Here is a 23,014-nt window from a genome sequence, read left to right as displayed (position 1 = left end):
TAGGCAGGAAGGCAGAGTAAGCAACACCTATTTACTCAGCAAGGGACACAGTCCTTGGAGTGACCTCCCCCAGAAACCCCTTCATATTCCAAGTGCCTGAGAACCTGGTGTAGAAGAGAAGATGCTGTCTCGGATTCAGAATGTTCCCATATCCCCTTGAGCTCTGGACTCCTTGCTTGGTTACAGGCATTGTCCCTTCTGGTGCAATGTAGGGACCTGCTCATGGTGAGGAGAGATGGAAGTCCCCCTGAGAAGCAGGAGAACTATCCTGCTCGCAATACAACAGGATCCCTGATTGCCAACCTCCTGCCTCCCTAAGAGGGAGGGGAAGGCATGTGGAGGGAGCACAGACAGCAGCTCCGTGTCTACTTATGGCACCTTTCTATCTGTTGACTGGGACAACAGATGATTCCTGAAGCCTCTGTAAGAGCTGGCTTTGTAGGTCTTCCTCCATCACCTTCCACCAAACAAAGTTCTCACCCCGAACCTCTGGGGGCTCATTTTGGATACCTGGGTTCCGAAAAGCCACTGTCACCAGCACATTCAGGCAGATGCCATCCGTATGGCCTTTGCCCAGGTGCTGTAGCCCCAGCAATCCCTTGGTCTCCACTGCCAAGTGGTGCAGAGTCAGACACTCCTGTAGCAGCCGCAAGATGGCTATGTTGATGCCACCCCTCTGCTCCATAGGGGTGAAGCCACAGGCAGTGATGGGCAAGTGAGGCGCCCCCACTGTGCCTACCAACACCCACACTGTCTGGGTGGCCACACTGGTAAAGGTGGCCACGAGCCGCTGACAAACCACACTGCAGGGAAGCTCTTGGGGCAGAATGCGAGGGTGCCTGGCCTGATGGCGGTACTGGGCAGCCAGTTCAACCAGGTGCAGAATGTCATGGGCTCGCAGAGGAGTGGCCAGGGAGGTTCGTGGGTACCAGCCAGCCTGCAGGGACTCTGCATCTGCCTCCTTGGAAGTCTTGAGAACTCCACCTGGGGGAGAGGTGGGGGAAAGGGTCTGTGTTGAGAGAAGTGCTAGGGCTGGCAAAGAGCCCACCGAGGCACTCTAACCCTGGCTCTGAGGCTGGAATCTGGAGATGCCAGGCTTGTACCAGCCAGAATAGGGGCTGATCTCACCTGAGGACAAGCAGGGGGAAAGCTATCAACTGCCCCCTGCCCACACTGCCACCAGGTGTGCTGTACTAGTACCTGTGGGCTGAGCAAGGAACGCGAAGCGGATCCAGGAGGGGCCCCGCTCCTCCACAGACAGCAATGTCAGAGGCTCGCAGTGCAGCCCGGCCTCCTCCTTCACCTCCCGCTGCAGGGCCTCCACGATGGTCTCCCCAGGCTCCATTCTCCCCGCAGGCAGGTACCATGACCCATAGCATTCTTTCTTGGCCTCCTGGATCATTAGCACCTCATCCTGAGGGGAGAGAGAAAATCCTCACCCTCACACAGCCAGGCTGGGATCTCCAAACAAGGGGCACAGCCAGCAGCCTTCCCCTGCCCAGGGGCCAGGTCATATCTCAAACACAGTCACCCAGTACCCCCTTACTAGTGGACACCCTCAAACCGCTGAGCTTTCCTAGGGAATGGCCCCTGAGTGGCTGCCAGCTACCGCTGTCCCTCTCTGCAACTACCCCTTTGCATTCGGACTTCCATTGCAGAAAGGGGCTGAGATTCCTGGGAGCTGCTTCAGGGGCTGGGGATCAGACCATGTGTCCTGCACTGTGCGCATGTTACTGTTTCTCTCCCCTCCCCTCTTGTTTTGCAAACTGCTGTGGCCTGTCCTCACACTGAAATCTAGGCTTTGAAACATGCCCCCACCGACACCCCCTCTAACTCCTACCTATGGCCTTGGCCCCTTCTAGCTGTTGTCACAGCAACTTGTACTGAGATCAGCACCAAAAAGAGCATCACACAGGAGCGAGGTCTGAATGTGAGCACAGGTTGTGCCCTCACTGCCCGAGGGACCCAGGGGAGGTCCCTGCATCTTAGAGAGCGCCCACTCCGCCAGCCTGTGCTCGCTACGAGCGCTCCCCGTTAGGGGCCGAGGCCTAGTGCGATGAGACAGACATGCTCCTGGACTCGGTTTCCTCCTCTGTGCGGGCGTCTGACAATCGCAGGGTTCAGGGTTCGGCGCACAAGGCTCAGTGGTCAGTATGACGGTGCTTTGCAAAACTGGGAAGCGCCACCCACAAAGAAGCGCTGGTTCCTGCCGGTAGGTCCTCGGTCCCCACGGGGCTGGCTGCGCGCTCCGGACGCAGGCGGCGGGCCGGGCGGCGGCGGACGCTCACCTGCTCGTTGAGGAACACGGCCAGCACCACGTAGCAGACGTTCCTCCGCAGCCGCACGGGTGCCCGCAGCTCCCCGGCCGGCTCCGAGTCCCAGCTCTGCACACGCAGCCCCTGACCCCCCAGCACCGCTTCCAGCTCCCCCGCCGGGCCTTCCGAGGCCATCCGGTCCCCTGGGAGGCGGCGGCCTGGGCCCGCAGACCCGCCAGGCCAGGCGGAGAGCGCCGCGGGGGAGCGCCGTGGGGAGCCCCGGTGCGTTGCCTGGGCCTCCGTCCCCTCCCCCGCGGACTCGCGCGGGGCGCTCGCGAACGAACACGGAAGCGCCGGCCGAGCCCCGGCCGCTGATAGGCTGCGCTTCCCCGCGGCCGGCCCGGATTGGCTGACCCGCGTCTGTCATCGCGGAGGCGGGGCCAGTCGGGGCCCTGCGAACACCACCCAGTTTGGGCTTCTCTGCCGTTTCTCCTCGCCCTCTCCCGGTACCTCTAGCCGCCAGCCTCGCTAACATCTCCAGCGCGCACAGGTCCGCACCGGTTCTGACGGTTGCGTCATCCTGCCTGTGGGCTGCGGAGCGCCACAGTAGCCAGCGACGGTGACGTCACAAGCCGAATGACGTCACGGAGGTCTGGGGCCGCGATGCATTGTCCAGCTTTTTTGTCATAAACATACCACTGCATTGCCCAAAATGATCACTTCCTAAATAACCTCTTTTTTTCCCCACCAAAAATGTACTGTAACAGAGGACATAAGCTCTTGCCTTGGAGGAGATTCTGATCTAGTTGGGACGGTAGATGTAGACATATAATAAAAAGTCAACTCAGGGTTATAAGCCGAGAGCCAAATGACTGGTTTGAGCTGGAGGTGTGACAGCGCTCAGAGGAGGGAGGGAGCAGGGCTGGGATGGTCAAGGTGTGGCTGGCAGTGGGAGAAGGGGGATGGGGCAGAGAGGTCCTGGGATCAGCTTCCCAGCCCCCTGCCTGGCATCTCCTATTCTGTTTCAGCGCCCTCTACCCTGCAGACCGGGAGCCCCGGCGAGCAGGGGCCAGTTTCTGCTCCTTCATCTCTGTTGCCCCCACCGCCAGCTGGCTCAGCCTGCTGCTCTGAGAGCAGGGTGTGGATTTTGGCGAGCTCCCGCTTCTCTCCCAGCCTGACCTTTCCTCCTCAGAGCTTCCTTTAACCACCTCTCAGGACAGGAAGGCAGGGCCAGCTGGAGTGAAACTGTGAAGCCAGCCAAATCGGGGATCCTCAGTTAGGTCTCCCCTTTTCCTCCTGCTGCCTTTGTGCACCTCCCTGTGTGTGTGTGTGTGTGTGTGTGTGTGTGTGTGTGTGTGTTGGGGGGTGGGGTGGGGGTGAGGAGGTTAGTCGCTTGGTGGAGCAGACAACGCAATGGACTTGGAGCCAGATGCCCGACCGCTGCCCACTGGCTGTGTACCTGGGTAAGTTGTGAGCATCAGTCTCCCTATCTGGGGGTTGGCTCACAGCTTTTCCTTCACAGCGTTCTTGGGAGGTGAGATATCACGGAGGAGCTCCATGGGCTGTTTACCAGGCAGCCCACCAACTGCCCCCATCCCTGGCTGGGCCCTCCTGGCCACAGCACTTGTTGCTACAACACAAAGGCCCACTTTCATGAAGTGTGCCTTCAGGGCCACCATGGAACTAGACCAGGGGTGGGCAAACTTTTTGACTTGAGGGCCACAATGGGTTCTTAAACTGGACTGGAGGGCCGGAACAAAAGCATGGATGGAGTGTTTGTGTGAACTAATATAAATTCAAAGTAAACATCATTACATAAAAGGGTATGGTCTTTTTTTCCAATAGTTTTATTCATTTCAAATGGGCCGGATGCGGCCGTAGTTTGCCCACGGCTGAACTAGACTCTAGGGAATTCTAGTCACACCAGGTCTCCCTCCTTAGGCCCTTCTCACACATGAACTGAGATCCCTGGAGGCAGGCTGTATGAGGCTGTGGGCCCACACTCTTTGGAGGCACTTGCTGACGCTGCTGCTCCCAGCCCCAGACCATTGCCTCCCAACAGCTGGACTCACCAGGCTTAGAGGCCCCTAGCACTGCAGAGCCACTTGTTAACATAGTGTGTGTGTGTGTGTGTGTGTGTGTGTGTGTGTGTGTGTGTATCCCCCAGTTTTCCCATCTGTGAAGTGGGGACAGCGTTGGTCCCAGACTCCTTTCTGCCTCCCGGGGATGATTTGAGAGAGAATGAGGTCATGTCTGGGCAGGGCTGTGAGAGCCTCAGAGGCAGCCTAAGATAAACACCAGACAGCCTGACTGCCTAGAAGAGCAAAGACTTCAACAAACCGCGGCTCCACTCCCCCCATTATCGCTGGGAAAAGTGCTCCGCTCCTCTGAAGTGGACCTAATCACCTCTGTGGTGAGGCGCACAGGAGGCAACTATGAAAGCCGCTTGTAAACTGTGAAGGGCAGCCCTGGCGGGGCCCTCGGACTGTGCCAGCCCTTCCTGGGAGCTGAGGGAGACAACAGAAGGCAGGCTTTCTCAGGCTTTGGGAGGAAGGGAGCACACCCCAGACTGAGGCAGGAGAGGCCCTGAGTCAGATGGGAAAAGCTGAGGATGGGGGGGGCTGAGATAGAAATCTTCAGAACCAGAAACAAAGAAAGGTCTCCCTCATGTCTCCTCCGTGCCCTCCATTTCCAGAGAGGGAAGATCGCTGGCAGGTGGGGGTGGCCATGCAGCGGGGTGGCCCAGAGTGTCCACACAGTACAGTGCTCACAGGAGCGAAGCCCGAGCCAGCCATTCCAGGGCACATGGACCCACTTATGCGTGTGAGTAGGAGTGCAGAAGGGCAGTGTAGGCAACCTCAGAAACCGAAGGGATGGCAAAGGCGCTGGCAGGGCGGGGAAGGGCGTCTGTAACACCAGAGTTGGCCACAGAGCAACAAACCCTGTCCCTTGTCAAAGTGGGAAGGGTAAGGAGGGCAGTAGCCCAGGGTTAGGGAGGAGGTCTGGCCTCAACCTGGGCGATGCCACTAGCTTGCTGTGATCGTGGGAAAGCCACATCTACCTTCTGGGTCATTGGTAAGACACAGGCAGAAGTGAATCCTGAAACAGAATGGACATCGAGGGAAAACTAGTGAATCTCAATAAAGTCTGTTGCTTAGTTAATAGTGTTGTATGGAAACCCATGTCTTAGTTCTGATCACTGTGCCATGGTTATGTACCATGTTAACATGAGAGGAAGCTGGCTGAAGGATAACTGGGAATGATCTGTGCTATTTTGGTGACTCGATTGTAAATCTACAATCATTTCAAAATTAAGAATCTAGCCCTAACCGGTTTGGCTCAGTGGATAGAGCGTCGGCCTGCGGACTGAAAGGTCCCAGGTTCGATTCTGGTCAAGGGCATGTACCTTGGTTGCGGGCACATCCCCGGTGAGGGGTGTGCAGGAGGCAGCTGATCGATGTTTCTCTCTCATTGATGTTTCTGACTCTCTCTCTCTCTCCCTTCTTCTCTGTAAAAAATCAATAAAATATATTTAAAAAAAAAAATTAAGAATCTAGAAAATGGCCAAAACCGGTTTGGCTCAGTGGATAGAGCGTCGGCTTGCGGACTGAAAGGTCCCAGGTTCGATTCCGGTCAAGGGCATGTACCTGGGTTGCGGGCACATCCCCAGTAGGAGATGTGCAGGAGGCAGCTGATCGATGTTTCTCTCTCATCGATGTTTCTAACTCTCTATCTCTCTCCCTTCCTCTCTGTAAAAAATCAATAAAATATATTTAAAAAAAAAAAAGAATCTAGAAAATGTACTTTATCAGAAAAAAAGAAAGAGGTAGCATGAAGCATACACACCTGAGGTCATTTCTAGCCTTGAGGGTGTGCCTCGCCATCCGGGCCAGCGAGAGAGGCTGGAGGTGAAGGCGGGCCGTGGGGCTGCTGGGAAAAGCAGAGGCCTAAAGAGCAGGGTGGACTGGGTGGGGGACAAGCTAAGCCTCTATAAGGAAGAGGGCCACCAAGTGTCTCAAGTCTCAAGGCCAGTCCCCATCTGAACTGGCTTCATCCCCAGTCCAGTCCTGGGACGGTTGGTCCACCTGCTGTTGGCATGGAGTCCGACCCAATATTCCCTGGAGGGTACTGTGACCCCAAGCAGAGGTCTGTGGGGAAGAAAGAGGCCCCACGGCAGAGCCACCCCCATCTTCTCAGAGGAAGGACCCTGTATTTGGTGTTCTGGGGTGACACCAGGACAAGGCTATATAAGGAGAAGTGTAGGTAGGGATGGGTCACCCAGTGCCACTTGGAACATGATCAGCTATAAAGTGCATGTATTGGAAGGAGGACAGAGCAGTCAGCAGAGCCATCTGCAAAGGCCATTAAGCCCCAAGTAAATGAGGCGGCTGGAGTCAGGACAAGTGGTTCAAATCCCAATTCTGCCACTGAAATTGCAGTGTGGCCTTGGGTGACTCACTTACCCCCCAGCCTGCCTGTTTCCTCTTCTGTGTAATAGAAATAAATAACATCTACCTCAGAATCATGACACCAGATGAAATGAAATCACTTAAAGCAGGGGTCCTCAAACTATGGCCCGCGGGCCACATGCAAATACAAATATTGTATTTGTTCCCATTTTGTTTTTTTACTTCAAAATAAGATATGTGCAGTGTGCATAGGAATTTGTTCAGTTTTTTTTTAAACTATAGTCCGGCCCTCCAGCGGTCTGAGGGACAGTGAACTGGCTCCCTATTTAAAAAGTTTGAGGACCCCTGACTTAAAGGAAAACAGTGGCACAGTAAAGTGTAGGAGTCCCTTAATTTTTTGTTTTTCTATCACATGAAAAAATGAAAACAATCTAGCTTTGCAGACAATGAAGGAAAGTTTTTTGGTGATTTTTTTTTTTTAAATGAAGGATGGCTATGTAAATCATGGCAAAGCCACGTAAGGGAATATAAGCAGCCATTAATAATGAAGGTTAGGTAGCAACCCAGGAAATGATCACAAGAGCTTTTGTTAAAAGAGAGAAACCAAGTAAAAAGCAAACCAATTCAACTGCATGTAACACAGATCCTTTACACGAGGAAATACTAGGAGGAAACATACCAAAATACGATCAGTGGTTGGGTTGAGAGTGAGTGGAGGTGGCATTACAGATGACATTTCTTATTTTCTAAATGTTCTGAAAGTGTATTAAATTTATAATAAAAAATTTTATTTTATTAAAAAAATCACACACACATTTCCCGAACCACCGCAGAACAATCAGGTATGACGAGTGGGAGCATGCTGGCTGAGGTGTGCTAGGGCAGGGGAACAGGCAGAGCCACACAGAGAGCCCTGGGGATGGGGAGGGGCTGCCAACCGGCGCAGGCAGCAGGCCAAGCCCTGGCCGGGGCTCTCCTGGGCCACACTCCCGGAGCTCCAAGTCAGATCAGATGGAAGAGATGGGGTAGCCTGGAGTTTTCGGGGAGGGTTGGTGTTAAAGCCACCTTGCTGCTGTGCCCAGGGCTCTGCCTTGCTATTGTCGCTTGTCAGGAGCATCCTCAGGGTACCCCCCTGGAAGGCTCCATCTGCTCAGTGAGAGGGAGGGACCCAGCTCTAGGGAAGAAGAGCAGGCAGGGGTGTCTGAGGCCCCCGTCAGGGACAGCCCAGTTCCTGCCCACCTGGTTCCATTTCCATGTCTCCCCTCCCTCCCCAATCTATGTGGCCAGCAGGAGCAGGGCCAACCACACTGGCCTGGTGGCTTTCAGAAAACGACAGACTTTAATGGAAAATAGGAAGGAGGGAGGCGAGAGGAAGGAATAGGGACAGGGCCTCACCCCTGTCATTCCCTTCAGCCAAGCCTGGGTAGTGTCCTGAGGCCGCCCCCGCCCCACGCGTCACAGCTCTCTCTCGAACAAGAGGGCAGGATTTCAGCGGCCCCTTGTCCAGATGCCTGCAGTGCATGGGCGCCCAGAGTCCCGTGAGGAGGTGGGTGTGTAACAGAGCTTGGCGCAGGTGGGACAGCAGGAGATGAGGGAGCAGAAGGTGTTGCTTAAGCCAGAGTGATTCCCAAAGTCTCCCAATGAAAGGCTGTTTGTCTCCTGGGTTGGGGGGCAGGGGGCTGAAGGGAGTCAGTCACCCCCAGGGTGGGCCTGGTACCATGGAGAGGGGCACGGGGCGGAGCAGGTGCCAGCCTGCGAAGGGCAGGTGTGAACTTCAGTGGCACTGTGGTTGTTGGCTTTAGGGCCCAGGTTAGAAGCGGGAAACAGGGTGTCCTGCTGGTACCCAGAGTGGTGCGTGTGGAATTGACCAAAAGTCCCCAAGTCCCCAGTGTCTTCTCTGCTTATGCTGTGCCTGAGCTGAGCACCTGGTCTACCTACCCACCACCTCTACCCCAGACACCTGGGATCCCTCTATTTAGCCTCCCGTAATGTTCCCACAGCCAACTTCACTGCTTGGAACACAGCCCAGTCCACCTAGGAGAAAAAAGAGAGGACACGGAGTTCACAATCGCATTCGTGGGCTCTCCCCACCAAGAAGAACGCCCTTCCTGGCCTCGGCTAGCTGCTTGCTTGGCACAGAGCTGTATCTGCTGTGCCACCCCAGCTGTGCCACAGGAGGACTTAGGAAGCACACCCAGCTCCCTGGCCAGCGTCATACTCACCTGGGCACAAAGCAGGCGGCAGTCAGGGGACAGGCTGGATCCCTGGTGGCAGAGCTGAGCAGAGAGGGCAGAGGTCTCGGGGGACATGAAGTGCTGAGTGACACTCACTGTGCTTACCAGGCCCTGCACCTGTGCCAGGAAGGAGGGGAACAGGAGGGTCAGTGGAGACTCACGCTTCCCAGGTTGGCCCTGATCTCTATTTCCCATCATGACCCTGCCCAGCTCTCAGAGAACAGAGGCTCTGGATCCAGCACCAGCATCCCCAAGGGCATAGCCAAAACCAGGCCAAGGGGATGCCAGAGATGGCACAGGCAGAGTCAGCACCCACGGACCCAAAGCCCAGTTCAAGAATGCCACAGTGGGAGTGTGCTTCCTGCCAGCCTAGGTGCCCGGATCTGGAGAGGGACGAGGCCATACCAGGTGGGGGACGCAGCATCGCTGTGCTGCTGTTCTCGCTGTTTCTGGCACTGAGCTCTCAGCAGAGCCGGGCCCCTGGGGACGCACCTGGTGGGGAGCCCCTGCAGGGACCAGCACGGCCTCTCCGGGGGCCTGCAGCAGGGTCCAGCAGCTCACACCCCACTCCTCCCGCAGGCGCCGCCGAAGCCCTGCATCCAGGTAGCAGCTTCCTGGGGTGCCAGGCTCCAGGGTGCCTGCCCCAGCCGGACACACCTCAAAGAAGAGAAAGGGGAATGAGCAAGGGGGGAGGCGAGGGCAGGGCTGTGGGCACTGGAAACAGCTGAGTGTTCAAGGCTTAAAGGGCAAGCAGAGAGGACATACTAGTAGGAGGGAGAGAAAGGGGCTGGATGGTGAGGGGCTGCAGCCACTAAGGTTGGCAGATTGGAGATTTGGCTGAAAGGAGCTTAGGGGAAAGGATTAAGGGCCCTGAGGTGAGGGGGGTCTAAATCCCCGCTTTTCCTGAATCCAGAGGCCTTGAGGAGCCTGGCCCTGGGCCCTCTCCTCCGTCACGCAAACATGCCCCTTTCTCCAAAACCCAGGAAGACACCCTGAATAGTCCCAACTCATGAACTTGCTATATATCCCCTTTTAACCTGGATTCCAGCGAACATCGGAATTGTGTGCTAAATTGTAGGTGATTAGGTGTTCCTGGAGAGAAAATCCAAATTCTTCTGTGATCCCAGACTCAGAAGCAGCAAGGACACACAGAAGCTCTGATTCCCAGTGGATGGGCAGGCTGGCCCGTCCGGGCCAAGGCCCCTGAAGCAAGCACAGCCGTGGAGGCGGCTTTGCCAGCCAAACCCGAGCAGGGAGCTCCCTGGGCAGACAGGGGCTGGCAGAGGCCAGAGCAGATGCCTGGGGAATACCTACGGAGGCTGACACCAGCATGGCGCCCCAACTGGCCACCAGCGAAACCCACCCCTTCAGCTAGAACCTCAGCAATGGTCTCTGGGCTTCGGGCTCCAAGACTGAGCCACGGGGAGGGGCAGACTGGTAAAGCCAGGTTGGACCCTCAGGTAGCTCTAGGCAGGAGCCAAGGCTCCTTTGACCCCGCCCCCCAGTTCAAGTCCATCCTGGGGCTAGGTCAGTGCTCCCCAGGCCACCCTGTGAGACTGCACTCCTCAGATTACCCATGTGTCATTGGATTTGGCCATATGGGACTGCCATGTGGGTACGAAGGGATGCTTCTGTCTGCTCCCCTCTGCAGATGTGTTCCAGCATCTGTGTGTGCATCTACAGGTCTACATGTGCCTGTCGACATATCTGCAGATGTGCATGCCTGTGGGCAGGAGGGTGGTGGTGGGCAGCCATGTTGACATCGGCATGTCTGCATGTGAGCAGATGCCTTAGCAGGGGTGACACTTGGTGGACATCTTTTCCGCAGGACAACCCGAGCTCAGCCAGACTTTGAAACTGGACCTGCCCTAACCTCAACACTGGCCCCAGCCGCTGGCCCTTCCTGCCTCCTGCTCACCTTCTCTTCCCCTGCCCCTCAGTGTGGTCCAGTCCCTCCCTCCACCTGCCAGGTGGCCTCCTTCAGCCCTTACTTGCTAGCACCTCAAGGAGCACCTCCTCATGAGATGTCGATGACTTAAGGGAGCGTAGCAGGTGGGCATCTCAGACGGGCTTCCCTTTGCCTATGTAGGGGAGGCCTCAGGAGGAGCACAGGGTGGTGACCTGGGATGGGAACAGCTATAAGCTCAGGTCCCAGCTCTACCACTCAGCCTCAGTTTTCCTCATCTGAAAAATGGGAAAGCAGCCTGTGTGTATGAAGGAGTGGTGTGACCATGAACTGAGATAATGGACCAAGGCCTCAATACAGTGCCTAGCTTGCAGCAACTCCGAGTCCATGTCATCACTGGCTCTCACCTCAACCCTTGCTCTTTCTGTGCACCCACCGCATGACTCCCACAAGGTCCCAGTCTGCCTTCTCTGCACATGCGTGTGAGTCGAGGCTCACCTGAGGGAGTGGGGAGCCCAGAGAACACAGACAGGGAGGGCTTCTGGGTGGGAAGTCCTGCTCCCAGGGAGCCAAGGGGCTGCATCGGGGAAGGGCAGGGTCCCGTCTCCCTCCTCACCATCTGGAGAAAACGGCGGATGCGTTGGGCGTCCTGTGCCCGGAACACGTGCCACACGGTGCTGACCTGGCTGCCAGGAGACCAGAGCCCCTCCCCGTCCAGGCCTGAGAGGAAGTCTGAGAGAGAAAGATGGTCAGGAGAGCCCTGGGCAGGCAGACACAGCACCTCACATCTGCAGCTTGTCCCCACCCTGCTTCCGCCCGAGGACCCACCTTTCTGTGCCCGATGCCAGGCAGGCAGTGGGGCTTCAGCACGGACCAGGATGCTGACCAGGTCAGTCACCTCCACACAGAGGTTCTTGGTCCCCAGGTGCCCACGGTGTGGGCTTACACCTGCACGGAGGTAGAGAAAGGACAGTTGGGAAAAGGTGCCAGAACCTTGGCACAGACGTATAGGCACAGAGATGATAGGAATGGGGCAGGGACTGGCAGGAGTGCAGTGCATGCTTACCATAGGCTGCCCACAGCTGGGGCTCCAGTGGACACAGGGCAGGGCCCGGTGGGAGGTAGGAAGCCAGGTTGAGTTTCCCATGTTGGGCACAGTACTCTGGGAGGGGCAGGCTGGCAGCCAGGTTCTCCAGCCTGTGGGGGAGGAGTCATGCCCAGCAGGCTCAACCCAGGCACCAGAGACCCCATCAAAGCCCTCCACTCCAGGGGTCACTCCCAGAGGCAAGCAGAGTGTACCAAGGGTCACAGGTGGGGGTAAGGAGGAGAGGAGGGAGGGCCAGTCCTTGGTCCCACACACACCTGCTTGTGTCCTCATCCCGCAGAGCTCTGTGCAGCAGGAGGACTGAGCCCTCAGATGACTTTGGGCGAACTAGGGGAGGAACAGAGAGGGCATTGCCCAGAGGCCCTGTCCCCGGGGCAGCAAGACAGTCCTGTTTCTGCCCTAGGCCCTGCTTCCAGCTGCCCCCGGGGTCCCTCTGGGCCTCCGCTGCCACCTGGCTCTGGCTCCCAGCGCCCTCTACCCCACACCAAAGACACTTACTCTCAGGCCGGGAGAATCCATCCCAGAAGGCTGCCGTGCCCAGGTTTGTAGGCTGCGGAGGCCCGAGGGGGGTCAGCGCCTGCACCTGGCCTCCAAGCGCCTCAAGAGCCTCGGTGCCCCACAGGTTGCCTTGCAATGTCCTCTGAATCCCTGACACCAACACAGGCTGTAGTGGGGGGACGGGGACACGGGGAGAAAGATGGGCTGCCCAACATGCTCAGGCCGGGGTGCGTGGGAGAGATCACCAGAACAGCTCGGGGACCAGCCCCTGCTGCTCCCTCTAAGTCAGTGGTTCTCAACCTTCCTAAGGCCGCAACCCTTTCACACAGTTCCTCATGTTGTGGTGACCCCCAACCATAAAATTATTTTCGTTGCTACTTCATAACTGTAATGTTGCTACTGTTATGAATTGTCATGTAAATATCTGTATTTAGGCGACCCCCGTGAAAGGGTCGTTCGACCTCCAAAGGGGTCGCGACCCACAGGTTGAGAACCGCTGCTCGAAGTGCTGGGCCAGGCCTAGGGATCAGGGCCCTGAGGGAGGCGAGGCTGTGAGAGCCGGCAGTGGGGTGGTGAGAGCCTCACCTGGCCCTGCCTCCAGTGCTCCTGGAAGAGGTGGAAGCCTCGCCGAGGCCTGGGCTCCTGCAGCCACAGCAAAGCCCCGGGCGGAGGCAGCCTAGGCCGCACTGGTGAGAGGGGCAGGCCCAGACCCTTGCGCAGGGCTGGCCCCGGCCGCAGCCCAGGCCCCAGGGCTTTCTCCTGGATCTTCCGTTCCACTACCTGCGCGATGATGCTGTCCAGGATATTGGTGATTCGGTCATCCTACGGAGGCGGGGGTGATGGAAGGCAGAGGGGCTCAGGACCTGCCAAGCTCGCAGGGAGGGCCAGCCCCACCTCCGCCCCCAGCGTGCCCCCCATGCCCGCGCTCACGCTGGGCAGGGCTGGAGTGACAGGGGCAAAGGCCATATGTATCCGCTCGTGCCCCAAGCAGAGTTTGACGGCGGTGGAGGCCAGCAGTTCACAGAGAGAGGGACAAGGCAGGGGCCCTCGGCTGGCACTGTCCTTGGCAGGGGTCTCCGTGGAGTCCAGGGTCTCTGTTGGGGAGGAAAACAGTGAAGGCTTCCCCTTCCTCTTGAGGCTCCGTTGCCCACATGCTCTTCCTCATCTCCCGGCCGAGCCCACTCCCTCCTCACTGGCTGGCCCATCGCTCCATTCTCTCCTCATTGGCTGGCCCATCGCTCCACTCTCTCCTCACTGGCTGGCCCACCGCTCCACTCTCTCCTCACTGGCTGGCCCATCGCTCCACTCTCTCCTCACTGGCTGGCCCATCGCTCCACTCTCTCCTCACTGGCTGGCCCATCGCTCCACTCTCTCCTCATTGGCTGGCCCATCGCTCCACTCTCTCCTCACTGGCTGGCCCATCGCTCCACTCTCTCCTCACTGGCTGGCCCATCGCTCCACTCTCTCCTCATTGGCTAGCCCATCGCTCCACTCTCTCCTCACTGGCTGGCCCATCGCTCCACTCTCTCCTCATTGGCTGGCCCATTGCTCTGGATGCACTCGCCTCCCACCCCAGCTTTCCTATTGGCAGCTCCAGAGCCTCTCCCAAGGAGGGCTCAGGAAGGGGTTCTGGCTGGAAAGAGATCAGGAGGCTTGTCCTAGGTTTTGTTTAGATTTACTTTCTCTGGAGTGACTTGAGAAGAGTGCTAGCAACTGGGGGAGCGGGCGGCTAAAGCCATTCCAGTCTCTCCTGAGGCCTCCCACCTGGCCCAGCACGCCCACCCCAGTCTGAACCCGGGGCAGGGGCCTCACCCGCTTTGATGTCCTTGGTCCTGTTGGTGTCCTCCGTGCAGGAAGGTTGTGGAGTTGGGGTGTTTTTCTCTCTAGGCTCCTTCTGTTAAACCCATCCACCACCCCCAGTCCAACCAGAGATTTTAAAATGGCAAAGGCAACTCAATCCAACTCAACCCACAAGCATTAACAACAGACTCTTGTACGTCCTAAAATCATGTTTACAAGAAGCAAAAGGTTATATAACGTTAGGTGGGGAAAAGCTGCTCATGGGATCCTAAGTACAGCCCATCTGAAGTACACTAGAACAGACTCGAATAAACAGATAGGCAAACTACTGATACCAAAATGATCGTGTGGCGTCACAGGCCACTGTCATGTTCTTCCTTATCCCCCTGTCCGTATTTTCCAAATTTTCCACCGCGGGTATGTAGCATGGGGTCTGTCATGCAAAATGCATTCAATAAACTATTTCTTGAATGAATAACTTTTATAACAAAAACTCCAGCTTCATAAAAGCTTTGCAAAATGCCTATCTAGCACCTGCTATGTGAGAGGTGCAGGGAATACTGAGATGAGCCAACATTCCGCCGGCAGGAGTCTGTGCCTGGGATGTGGACAGACAGGACAGGAAAGCAAGCCGCTCGAGCAAGATGTGGCAAGTGCTGAGTTGGAACATGCGCAGAGTGAGTAGGCGCTCTGGCTGTGCACAGTGAGGGCTTCTGCTGGGCAGGGGGCGGGACAACTGCTAACACTGGCTCCATGGACCCAAATCCCCAAGGGAGGGTGGGCAGTAGCCTGATGCTCCTCTTCGTTCCCATCAAAAGAAAGGGGCCAAACCCTGCCAAGGTCAGTCCTGTGCATCACACTGCGCAATCCTGGGGCCCACGGCTAGTACTCTGTCACCGTCCGTGCTTCTTACCTGCTGGCCCCCATCCCCAGGGGCCCACACCTGGGCATCAGCTTGGCAGGGACAGTGCTCCCGGATATCAAACTTGATCCAGACCTGGTGCATTGCGGTGCTCAGTTCTGCCAAAGCTGGAGGTGGGGGGCGGGGGGGAGAGATGGAGTTTGGTGGTGACTGCAGACAAGAGGCAGCCCTGTGCTGCTTGACCTCACCAACCAGGAGGGCATGGCATCCAAACAGGAAGCTGCTCTCCCCCAGGACCCGCCCCCTGCATGCCTCCACCCCTCCACAATGACTCACCCTGGCTGGAAACAAACTGGGTGAGCATCAGGGAGGAGGCGCTGTGCCCAGCCTCCTGGGCACACTCCTCCGTGGGCTGCTCCGGAGAGCCTGTGGGGTAGAAAGGGAGAAGCTGCATGTCAGAAAATCAAGGCAAGCACAAGTTAAGGTCAGGGAGGAAGGGTAGGAGCACCGATATCTAAACCAGGGGACTCGACAATCCAAAAAGCATGGGCTTTCTGGGACACTTGGGTTCGGCTGTGACATACGATCCTTTGCTTTTGGAACGCAGACACTTTAATTTGCTGATATGAGTTGCAAAACTCCATAATGACCACATAGAATAGAGTGTTCTGAACGTTTCTACCCTGGAACTCTTTTTGGCCCTATTAGAACGCTGGGCAATTTCAAGCCCATCCAGTGGCCGAGTTGAGCCAGGGAGAGAAAGCTGAGAACGGTGAAAAGAACTGGACTTGGAATCAGAAGCTGAGGCTAAATCCCGGGCCAACGCTCAGTAGCTATGTGACCACCTTGGATGAGTCACTTAACGTCCCTGAGTTTTTCTAATCTGGAAAATAGAGGCAAAAATAGCCACCTCCGTGTTGTAAGGTTTAAAAAGGTGCAAGCTGAGAAAATGGGAGGCACCGAGTAAGCACTCGACTCCTTTTAGGGGTGGGAAGGACACAGGCATGGCCCTCAGAAGTGGGGAGAGGGGAAGGTCGGCTCTATGGGGCACTGGGCAGTAGTGGCTGATGCTGGGGCTGGGGAGGGAGGCTTTCTGGGAGAGAGGCAGCCAAGAAATGGCCACCAACCTTAGAGCAGGCCGTCCGAGGCCCCAGTCCCTGCCCTCCCACCCTCGGCCCCTGGCTCCTTTCCTACCTGCTTTCTCCCTGGCCCTCCCAGCACCCGCCATGCGACCACAGGCCACACACAGCCGGTGGCTGCAGCGGGGGCATCTCCAGTGGGTGTTGAAGAGTCCATGGTGGCAGCGGCTGCAGCAACCTGGAACGCCTGGGTTGTCCTCTGTCCTAGCCGGCCCCTGGCCTGCTGACCACGGGAGAGAATAGGGTCAGAGAGGGCTCACGCACAGGCCCCTTTGGGGGTCCTCATGTGGCAGACCTGCCTGGAGGAGAAGCGGGGGCAGTTTCCAGCAAGGGGCTGCCCCAGAAGGGAAACAGGCCCCTCACAGATGCCCCGCTGACTCGACAGCCCCCGTACAGAACCTCCCCGGAGCACCACTGCCTCCAGCAAACCCTCCCAGGGATGGCGCAGGCCCCATCTCCCCAGTTCCTGCCCCACGGATTTTCCCATTGGCCCTGAATTACCAGCCCACACCACTTCCACACATTTCTTCACCGGCCCCTCTCCCTCCCTCCCTGCCTCCCTCCCTCCCAAGTTGGCTTTCTGCAGGGGACTCAGCACCGAAGAGGACATTTTAAGAGGCCATGCCTTCCCTCACCCAGAGTTTCAGACTAGGCCCCCACTGATAGGTGCAAGGACGCCAGTGAGCAAATGTTCACTTATTCATTCAACAAACACCTTGTCCCGTCCCGGGCTAGAGACTGGGATCCAGAGCTAGTCAGGACTTGGCTCTCGCCCTCCCAGTGCTCACATTCCAAGGGGAGATGGACCGATAAACATGGCAACGATGAAGGGCCCACAGAGTGGGTGCTGGGGTGCGAGAATGCGATGGAGGCCGAGGGTGGGGATGGTGGGGGCAGGCTCACAGATGGGCCTGAGGGATGAGTAAGTTTTCATTCACCAGGTGGGAGGGGAGGAGAAGGGCCTTCCAGACAGAAGCAGCAGAAAGTGCCAAGGTCAGGAGGGGTGGACAAGCCGGGAAGGACGCGCAGGCCTGCGGGTGATTCGGGGTGCCGGGAATTCGGGTTCAGGGAGTGGCAGGGGCTGATGAAAGCGGGTAGGGGCTGGACTTTCTGGGGCAAGAGGAAGCTGCCAGTGGGCCTCCACCAGAAGTGATGGACCACAGGGGTGTTTTCCCAAACACGCTGCTCTCAAGGCGCCATGAAATGATGCAGGAGGGAGAGCCTGGAGGCAGAGGGACTCCACAGCCTCAGACATCAGCCCCGATCCTACCAGCCTCCGCGGCCCGGGAGCCTCGCCACCCAGGGAGCTCCCCGCCTTCAAGTGCTCTTACAGACACTTGGCACTCAGTCTTGTTTCCCCAACAAGCCCGGAGCTCTTAGACAGTGGGCTGGGCCAGGTTTTATACCTTCCCGACATCCGCCTCCCAGGTCAGAAACTTCAGAAAACACGGTGACTAAGAGCCTTAGCCGGGAATAAGGGCAAGGCGGGCAGGCGTCCTCCTGAACGGGAGGACAGGGCAGTGCTGGTGGGAAGGCGGGGTTCACGCTCGGAGGTCCCCATGCTCCTGGTGAAAGCACCAGGCTCTCCTGGGTTCCCCAATGCCCTGCGGGTGCTGCTCACCTTCCCGCTGTGCCCAGGCCAGGGCCTCCCGCTCCCTCCGCAGCAGGCGGCACAGTCGGTCCCCCAAACCACTCAGAAGGTGTTTGGCGAGGCCCACGCTGGGCCCGGCCCTCGGGCCACAGCCTCCTCCCTCCTCGGAGCTGGCTGCCGAGTCTTCCTCCTGCTGCTCCCCTCCCAGAGACGATCTGGAGACAGGGCAGAGGAAGGTGAGGAGGGAGCCCCGAGTGGGAGGACGTGGGGACATCCAGGGGCAAGGGCTCACCTGGGCACTTGCTGGGAGTGGCAGGCCAGCCCTCCCACCTCGCCCGCTGCCTGGGCACAGCTTTGGCACTGAGCAATGCCTGCCGGGGGAGCTGAGCAAGGTGCATCCTGACGCCCTGGGTCCTGGAGGCCGGCCCTGCCATCTCGGGGTCCTGAGAGGACAATGCAGCTGGTCAGGGGTCTGGGCCTCCCTGGGCTTGTGCGAACCCCAGACCCTGCCTTAGCCCCCAGGTGTCCGCACGCAGAACCAGCCCAGTCTTTAGGCCCAGGCCCCCGAGGCCTGACTTGGAACCAGTGAGAGTGGACCAGGCAGCTAGAAGCTTCACAAAAAAAGGCCACGAGAGGAGCTTGACGATGCCCTGACATGACTGATGGGACTGAGACGAGGGTCAGGTGCGTTGAACCCAAGGCCGGGGCAGCTCAGGTGATGGTCCTGACCCAAGTGCAGGATCCAGCCAGTGTAGACTTTGGATAGCTCCACCGTGAGCTTAGCAATGCCGCTGGCTGGGTGACAGTGTGAGGAGACAATCCCGACGTGGACGGACGGAGAGCGCTGGAAGGTGAGAAGGCCGGAGAGTTTCAACACAGACCACAGGTGCAGTAACCCAAGAAGGCCAAGAGGTCAATGGCTTCCCAGCCCAGGCGCAGGCCGACGAGAGTGTGGACAGACCCGCACCAGGTGCAGGGTGCCCGGGCACGGCCATTGAGAGAGTCCGCATCCAGGCCCAGCAGTTCAGGAGGCCAAGAACCCGAGGCGATCCCGGGAACTGAGGCTGGGGCTGCCAGCGCCCGAGTGTTTCTCCGTGAAGGGCACAGCGTGACAGAGGGGTCCAGGATGTGCCCAGAGCATCAACACGGGCAGAGTCCAAACTGAGTTTCCGTGATCCAGCTGGCTAGCAGAGTTGTTTGTTCCTGAGGCAGGACAAGGGGTCCCTCAGGAGAGGCAGTCCTCCAGACAGGGATTGTGGCACAGACCATCATGAAGGCGAACATTTATTGGGTGCTAAGTGCCAGCTCTTCAAAGCCTTCGCTGTGAATTATATCATTTAATCTTTGCAGGAGTCTTTATGAGGTAGGTGTCATCTTTATCCCCATTTTATAAATGCAGAAACTGAGGTGCAGAGGGGTGAAGCAGCTAGCTCAAGGTCACGCAGCTACCAGTCAGCGAAGTCAGGACCCAGGCGCTCTGACTCCAGAGCCCAAGCTCTGAACCGTGTCATTACACGGCCACCAACACACCAAGGCTTGGGAGGAGGCCGACAGAAATAGAAGCCACTTGCTTGAAGGCCCGGGCCTGTAGATGCGGAGGAACTCCCCACAGATGCTGGTCCGACCCACTCATAAAGGACCTCTGACCCCACCTCCTTGCAAAGCTCCCGTCTTGCTGCCCCCTCCCAAGCAGGGCCCACACAGGCCCTCCCCTGCCCCTTACCTCTGCGGTCAGCGCGCTGTTCTGCCTCCGCCTTGTTCCCCAGTGATGAGTCCAGGACGTCCTGCCCTGCACTGCCTGGGAAAGGGTCAGGGGGGCGCTTGGCGGCTGGGCTGCCGGCCACTCCCTGGACCTCAGGGCTACTTGCCCTCTTGAGGGCCTGAAGCGGGGCAGCTGGGCTCTCCTCGTCCCCAGGGCAGCCTCCCGGGCACCCGAACTGCTCCGAGTGTCTCGTGAGCCACGTCTTCTTCAGCTTGGTGTGGTGGTTGGGCAGGCAGGCCCTGGGACCGGAGGCCTTGTTTGCTTCCTCGATGGACTCGCTGGACCCCCTGGCGCCCTCCTCCAGGCCCTCCTGGCACTTCCCACAAGGGCCAAGGCCTCCATCTCCAGCAGGTGGGTGGGATGAGTAACAGCCCACCTGGGTGGTGGGAGGCCCAGGAGAGGGGCACCTTGATGTGGTTGATGGCCTCAGCTGGTACCCAAGGCCCCCACCGCCCGGGACAGTCCAGACGTTGCCAAGAGTATGAACAAGGCCTGGGGGACAAGTGGGCCAGGGGGTGCGGGGAACAGTGTCTGGATGCCCCAGGAGAAGTGGGCAGAGATTCTGATGCCTGCCGAGGCCTGTCTCTCCATCCCTCGGGTGGAGCGAAGGGCACTCAGACTCCCCGCTTCTCTGGAGCGGCCCGCCAGGGGCTAAGCCCAACAACCCAGGGTCCACCGTTGCCAACGGCTCCTTCGCCAGCCTGAGAATACTCGGATCCTTATGGTAAAAACCCTGAAGAGAGGAGACAGGATTGAGCCGGTGAGAAAGGATTAAGCTGGTGCTGACTTGGGCTCCCAGTGCTTAAAAAGAAACGAACAAACTGAAGACCAGTAGGTATGTGCCTGTTTGGCCTTACAGGTTGTGAAAACACTAAAGAACTCACATCTCACATACTGGTTAATAGGCACTGCTCCTCCTACGTGCCACCCCACTGCCCTGGCCACCCCCAGGTCATCCCCTGGGATTTCTCAGACCTCTCCGCAACCCAGCAACTAAAGGGCTAATGTCTGGCACAGCCGAAGGGTCACCAGGACCGCTCCAGATTATCTGCTGCCCTGTACCATACCGGTTTTAAATAGCCTAGATCTCATCCCTGGGCATGGGGGGTGCCTGTGGGGGAGGTGTCCTAGACACAGGCCTTGGGACTGCCTGCACATCTTCCCAGATAGAGGGCTTTGTCTGCCCCCCTTTCCCGGAACAAGACACACATTCTGAGGCCCCAACTCCCAGGGCCTTGTTCTGAGTGGACAATGGATGAGTCAGTCCCTGAAACGGCCCGAAGGCAGGAAAGGCCTAGTGAGATGGAGGTGCTCAGAAGAGGAACTGCTTGGCCTTGACTTTGTCTGAGCTCACAGGCTCCTCTATTTGGGTGCTGCCTTATTTTTTCATCAGGATGGAAGGGCAGTGTGCTGTGGCCCTGACAGGGCTGCTAGAGGACCACTGAGCTGCCTTGCATGGCTACAACACTCACCTTGCTGCCTAAGCTGAAAGCAGAGGGCGCTTTGGGCTGGCCCCCGGAGTACACCCAGGGGTGCGGGGCCAGGGGCCAGTCACATGGACGCTCTGGAGGCAGGCTGGACACTAGGTAGGGTGGTAAGCAGGTGGGCACCCAGAAGGGAGCTCGCTCCAAGATCTTGGTCTCCAGCAGGAAGGGGCAGTGCAAGGGCCGGAAGGCCACAGGGTCACTTTTTGGATGGCCACTGCTATGCTCAGGAATCAGGGGGCCATAGCGAGGCGGGCATGCTGACCCATATAATGCCAGTGGATGGGTGAGCATCGCCTCTTTCCAGCGCAGCCCCTCCTTGCCGCCCAGCCAGCTGGCCTTCCTCTCCCCATTCCGGGGGCCTTCACCCTCCACCAGTGGGAGCGTGTCCTTGGGGCCCTGAGGGAAGCCAGGGGGAAGCCAGGAGTTTGGGGTGCTCAGGACACCCCTCCAGAAGGGAGCAGGCTCTCCCAGGCACAGTGCCCCGTGGCGCAGGCCGTCTCGTGGCAGGGCATTCGGCTCTCGTCCCATGATGCCATTCTCAGGGGCAGTCTTCTCCCAGGCTGGGGTATCCTTCAGGAAGCTGGGCGTACTCTCCATCACTCTCCTGCCCTCATGGGGCTCTCCCAGAGAGGGTCCCTAGAGCATAACCACCAAAATATGAGCTTCTTAGGCACTCTGCCCCAAGCACAGAGTGGGTACCGCCCTGGCAACACCAAGGCGGCTCAAACCAGTAAGGCAAGTGCCAACCCACAGCTGGGATCCACGCTGCCTGCCCACATGCGGCTTGAGGACCCGCCTGGGTGGGATGCAGCCGTGTAAAGGGCCATCCCTACCCCCATCACCTGGGATTTGACAGCCCTCTGGGGCCAGAGCCCCTCAGTAGAGACTGCTGTGTCTAAGATGACATGCCTCACAGGGCCTGGAACCTCGGCACAGGCCATGGGGAAGGATGGGGACAAGAACCCAGAGGATGAGCTGGGTGGAAATCGCTGTACTGGGGACAAGGAGACTGGATCTGGGCCCTGCCTCCGCCACCGCTGTGTCACTTCGGGCAAGTCTCGCCACTCCTCTGGACCTCAGGTGCCACTGTATAAAACAGGGCTTGGAGAGCGGCGGTCCCAGAGGCCTCTTCCCAAATGCAGCCTGTGTTTCTGGGGGTGCTGCTTGCCCACCCCCACCGCTCAGCTCCACCCAGGCTTATAGGGGTGGGACAGGCAGGCTGGAGTCACTGGGGAGAGCCTCCAGGCAGGGCTGGCTGGTACTGCTTCCCACACCTGGGCAGCCGTCTCTGCCTCTTCCCAGTGCTCTACAGTTTCTTGGCTTCCGAATGAGTCCCAGGACGCCTGCTGAGGACGGGGATCTCCACCGTGCCCCCAAGGGAAGGAGTGGGCCAGCACGGGAGAGGAGGATTAGAGACCTCAGCTGGGATGGGTAAAGCTACCCCACTCCAGTTGGCAGTGCCAGAGCCACCAGCGGCCACAGTAACTGTAGCCTGGTGGGGGGAGGGAAGGAGGCGGGGAAAGCGGGCTGCACCCCAGACAGAGGCAAAGGAGGGAAAATTGAACGAGCGTGAGAAGGACCAGAATGACAGGTGGCACTAGAGCCACAGTGCTCCCTGTTCGTGGCCCCCTGGGTGAAGCCCCAGGCCGTAGCCAGGACAGAGAGCTCCCGGGTTTTCTGGGGCCACCGCTCCAACGCGGCCAAGCCCCCTCGGGCACCTTAAGGTTCGGATGTGTGGCCCAGACCAGAGGAGCACGGGGAGCTCGGACCCAGCCAAGTGTCCCCGAAGGCGCGCCCCTGGCGCCGCCTCTCGGCGCTTACCTGGGCTTCACGGGCCAGGTGCGGCTCGGGCGGTGGTCCTCGGGGCCGGCGTCGGACGCTCGCTCCCCATGGGCTGGCTCCGGGGCCTCCCGGCCGGCGGGCGAGGCCTCCTTACCCCGCGCTCCGTGCTCAGCGCGCTGGCGCT

The 23,014-nt window shown here is 58.5% G+C and overlaps 2 protein-coding genes across 4 annotated transcripts; both read right to left on the bottom strand.

The window, feature by feature from the left end:
- Positions 1-17: 17 nt before the first annotated feature.
- On the bottom strand, positions 18-2,900 carry NUDT18 (nudix hydrolase 18). Of its 2 annotated transcripts, none has more exons than XM_059696037.1 (3): positions 2,289-2,900; positions 1,201-1,414; positions 18-984 (listed from the first exon to the last, which is right to left on the bottom strand). In XM_059696037.1, exons 1-3 carry the CDS (start codon positions 2,448-2,450, stop codon positions 383-385), a joined length of 978 nt encoding a protein of 325 aa, XP_059552020.1. In that variant the 5' UTR covers positions 2,451-2,900; the 3' UTR covers positions 18-382. The 2 variants fall into 2 exon arrangements, with proteins under 2 accessions (XP_059552020.1, XP_059552021.1); XM_059696038.1 differs by lacking the exon at positions 2,289-2,900 and adding an exon at positions 1,841-2,001.
- Positions 2,901-7,430: 4,530 nt separating this feature from the next.
- HR (HR lysine demethylase and nuclear receptor corepressor) lies at positions 7,431-23,007 on the bottom strand. 2 transcript variants are annotated; one of them, XM_059696030.1, is made up of 19 exons: positions 22,870-23,007; positions 21,034-21,684; positions 19,523-20,294; positions 18,092-18,242; positions 17,830-18,014; positions 16,264-16,428; positions 15,406-15,495; positions 15,121-15,236; positions 14,220-14,301; positions 13,338-13,501; positions 12,993-13,229; positions 12,408-12,573; positions 12,167-12,236; positions 11,871-12,001; positions 11,633-11,752; positions 11,421-11,536; positions 9,304-9,555; positions 8,887-9,015; positions 7,431-8,698 (listed from the first exon to the last, which is right to left on the bottom strand). In XM_059696030.1, the coding sequence occupies exons 2-19, from the start codon at positions 21,643-21,645 to the stop codon at positions 8,636-8,638; spliced, it is 3,621 nt and encodes a 1,206-aa protein (XP_059552013.1). In that variant the 5' UTR covers positions 21,646-21,684; positions 22,870-23,007; the 3' UTR covers positions 7,431-8,635. The 2 variants fall into 2 exon arrangements, with proteins under 2 accessions (XP_059552013.1, XP_059552014.1); XM_059696031.1 differs by having other exon boundaries at positions 9,391-9,555.
- Between the last annotated feature and the right edge of the window lie 7 nt (positions 23,008-23,014).

This window comes from Myotis daubentonii, chromosome 5 (assembly GCF_963259705.1).
Source record: "Myotis daubentonii chromosome 5, mMyoDau2.1, whole genome shotgun sequence".
Lineage (NCBI taxonomy): Eukaryota > Metazoa > Chordata > Mammalia > Chiroptera > Vespertilionidae > Myotis > Myotis daubentonii.
The sequence above is the reverse complement of the archived record's forward strand: the minus strand, read 5'-3'. Positions and strand labels throughout refer to the sequence as shown.

Coding starts and splice junctions, on each gene's coding strand:
- NUDT18 (XM_059696037.1), bottom strand. CDS start 2,450: ATGGCCTCGGAAGGCCCGGCGGGGGAGCTGGAAGCGGTGCTGGGGGGT. Junction 1,415..2,288: donor CCGTGTTCCTCAACGAGCAG/GTGAGCGTCCGC, acceptor CTCTCCCCTCAG/GATGAGGTGCTAATGATCCA. Junction 985..1,200: donor GTTCCTTGCTCAGCCCACAG/GTACTAGTACAG, acceptor CCTCTCCCCCAG/GTGGAGTTCTCAAGACTTCC.
- HR (XM_059696030.1), bottom strand. CDS start 21,645: ATGGAGAGTACGCCCAGCTTCCTGAAGGATACCCCAGCCTGGGAGAAG. Junction 15,496..16,263: donor GAGGGCCAGGGAGAAAGCAG/GTAGGAAAGGAG, acceptor TCTACCCCACAG/GCTCTCCGGAGCAGCCCACG. Junction 13,230..13,337: donor TCACTCCAGCCCTGCCCAGC/GTGAGCGCGGGC, acceptor CCGCCTCCGTAG/GATGACCGAATCACCAATAT.